General features: G+C 42.7%; 1 protein-coding gene across 1 annotated transcript; it reads left to right on the top strand.

The window, feature by feature from the left end:
• The first annotated feature begins 1,194 nt into the window (after positions 1–1,194).
• LOC138167850 (olfactory receptor 2AP1-like) lies at positions 1,195–2,133 on the top strand. The gene has a single exon (XM_069096809.1). It carries the CDS (start codon positions 1,195–1,197, stop codon positions 2,131–2,133), a length of 939 nt encoding a protein of 312 aa, XP_068952910.1.
• Positions 2,134–2,541: the final 408 nt, after the last annotated feature.

Raw genomic sequence — 2,541 nt, 5'->3', positions numbered from 1 at the left:
AGATAGATAGATAGATAGATAGATAGATAGATAGATAGATAGATAGAAAAATATTACGAGTTTTTTCTTTTAAATTGCCAGCAGATAGGATGAGAGAAAGAAAATAAATGTTTGTTACTTGAAAAAACTAAATGGAATTGCTATAAAGACATCATAGATTTAGGGATGGGAGGGTCATCAAACCTAACCCCTTCATTTTACAAATGAAGAAACTGAAGCCCAAAGAAGCTAAGGGATTCTCCCAGGTGACAAAACCCATAAGTTTCTGAGGCAGGATTTGAACCTAGATTTTCCTGACTCTGAGGCTTGCACTCTACTGGTTACACCACACTGACTATATATAGGACAGAGTCTTCCATGAGTTTCTGTTCTGTTTGTTTTATCAGCCTTCCATGAAGTACTTGATATTCAAACTGAGATTCAAAATAAATTGATAATTAATTTATAAAATTATGAAATGGGTACAGGTCTGCCTGATTTGGGGGAGTTCTTACAAGGAAAGACCATGATTGGCAGCAGGAAATGGGGCAGCAATCACATTTTAATTAAACACAGAGTATATAGAGGCCAAAAGCATTGACAAATGGTAAAAAGTGGTACAGAGGCAGACCCAGTAGCATGGTACAGGGAATGGAATGGTGAAGGAAGGAAGAAGAATGGTGAAGGAAGAAATAGGATGGGGAATAGGGTTCAGAGAGAGAGAGAGAGAGAGAGAGAGAGAGAGAGAGAGAGAGAGAGAGAGAGAGAGAACATCACTCACATAACCATAGGAGTAGAGTTGGAAGCCCCCATCAGCAATGACCTCAATGAAGATGAAGAGCCCTTGGGAGGCAGGAGTTTGAGGTTTTGTTTTTATAGGGTTTTGGAGGGGAAACAGACCAAGTCCTATCTGTACCATGTTAGGGTTAGTTCATTAACATATCCAAATCATCTCAAAGTCATTAGGAAAACTCCAAAGTTATTCGCACCTTTTTGATATTCTGATCATCTAGAGCTATAAAGGTCTGGAATTTATATATCTTGAGACCAGAACCTTGTCCTGTGTTTAATGAAGGTTTGGTTTTTTATTTTTGCAAGTATTGGTGTTGATAGTCCAAATAAATAAATATTCCCAGTGGGGATGGAGGGGAAGAAAATTTATGATGTGTCTCATTTGCCTCATGCTTGTACGTGATAGGGAAATGAACAAATCCCATGATGGGCAATGAAACCAGAATCACTGAGTTTGTCCTCCAAGGACTGACAGACACTGAGGACCTGCAGATGGTAGTTTTCCTGCTCCTTTTGCTAGCCTATCTAGTAACTATTTCTGGCAACTTGACTATTATCACTCTGACGCTATTGGACACCCGCCTACAGACCCCAATGTATTTCTTCCTCCGGAATTTGTCCTGCTTAGAGATCTGGTTCCAGACAGTCATCATCCCCAAAATGTTGGTCAACATTGCCACAGGGACTAAGACCATTAGCTTTGCAGGATGTATCACCCAAGACTTCTTCCATATCTTCCTGGGGGCCACTGAATTCTTCCTCCTCACTGCCATGTCATATGACCGATACGTGGCCATCTGCAAGCCCCTTCACTACCCAACCCTAATGAGCAGCAAAATCTGCACACAACTCATCCTCACCTGTTGGCTAGCAGGCTTCTCCTTCATCATTGTCCCCCTGGTCCTGACCAGCCAGCTCCCCTTCTGTGACTCCCACATCAACCACTTCTTCTGTGACTACACACCTCTGATGGAAGTAGTTTGTAGTGGGCCAAAGGTACTGGAGATGGTAGACTTCACTTTGGCTTTGGTAGCCCTTCTCAGCACCTTGGTGCTGATCACCCTGTCCTATGTCCAGATCATCCGGACAATCATCAAAATACCATCAGCCCAGGAGAGGAGGAAGGCTTTCTCCACCTGTTCCTCTCATGCTATCGTTGTGTCCATGTGCTATGGCAGCTGTTTCTTCATGTATGTCAAACCCTCACCAGGCAAAGGGGTTGACCTCAACAAGGGAGTGTCACTGATCAATACGATTATTGCCCCCCTCATGAATCCTTTCATCTACACCCTCAGGAACCAGCAAGTCAAGCAGGTGGTGAAGGACTTGGTTAAGAAGTTTACTCAACTCCAAAACAGGTAAGAGGCCAACTTAGTAGTTTTCTCTACTTTTGGGCTATGAATGTTGCCTAGAACAGAGTGGAGTGGTCCACAGTCACTAGGCCCAAGAGGCAGGGTCTAAGGACTCTGGCCAAAGATGCTCCTTCTTCTCCACATCTAGAAAGTGCAGATTACCTCTAAAACATAAGGAAAATGCCCTCTTAGTCTGTGAAAGAATCAGGATCTTAACTGACTGTCCCAGATGGAGGCTCTTTCTACTTCCCAGAACACAGACAGCACAGGAAGTGTGGAAAAACTAAGCTATGTTCTACAACTTCCCCAACTAGCCTAAGGATCACAGACTTAGATATAGAAGAAATCACAGACTTAGATATAGAAGAAATCACAGAAATCATCTATCATTATACATCTATTAAGCACAGTGCCAGCC

Source organism: Petaurus breviceps, unplaced genomic scaffold (genome assembly GCF_028583685.1).
Source record: "Petaurus breviceps papuanus isolate PSGF00001 unplaced genomic scaffold, PetGlider_PUasm1.0 313, whole genome shotgun sequence".
Classification (NCBI taxonomy): Eukaryota; Metazoa; Chordata; class Mammalia; order Diprotodontia; family Petauridae; genus Petaurus; species Petaurus breviceps.
The sequence above is the reverse complement of the archived record's forward strand: the minus strand, read 5'-3'. Positions and strand labels throughout refer to the sequence as shown.

What these genes read in the sequence shown, in the direction of transcription:
- LOC138167850 (XM_069096809.1), top strand. Translation starts at nt 1,195, where the DNA reads ATGATGGGCAATGAAACCAGAATCACTGAGTTTGTCCTCCAAGGACTG.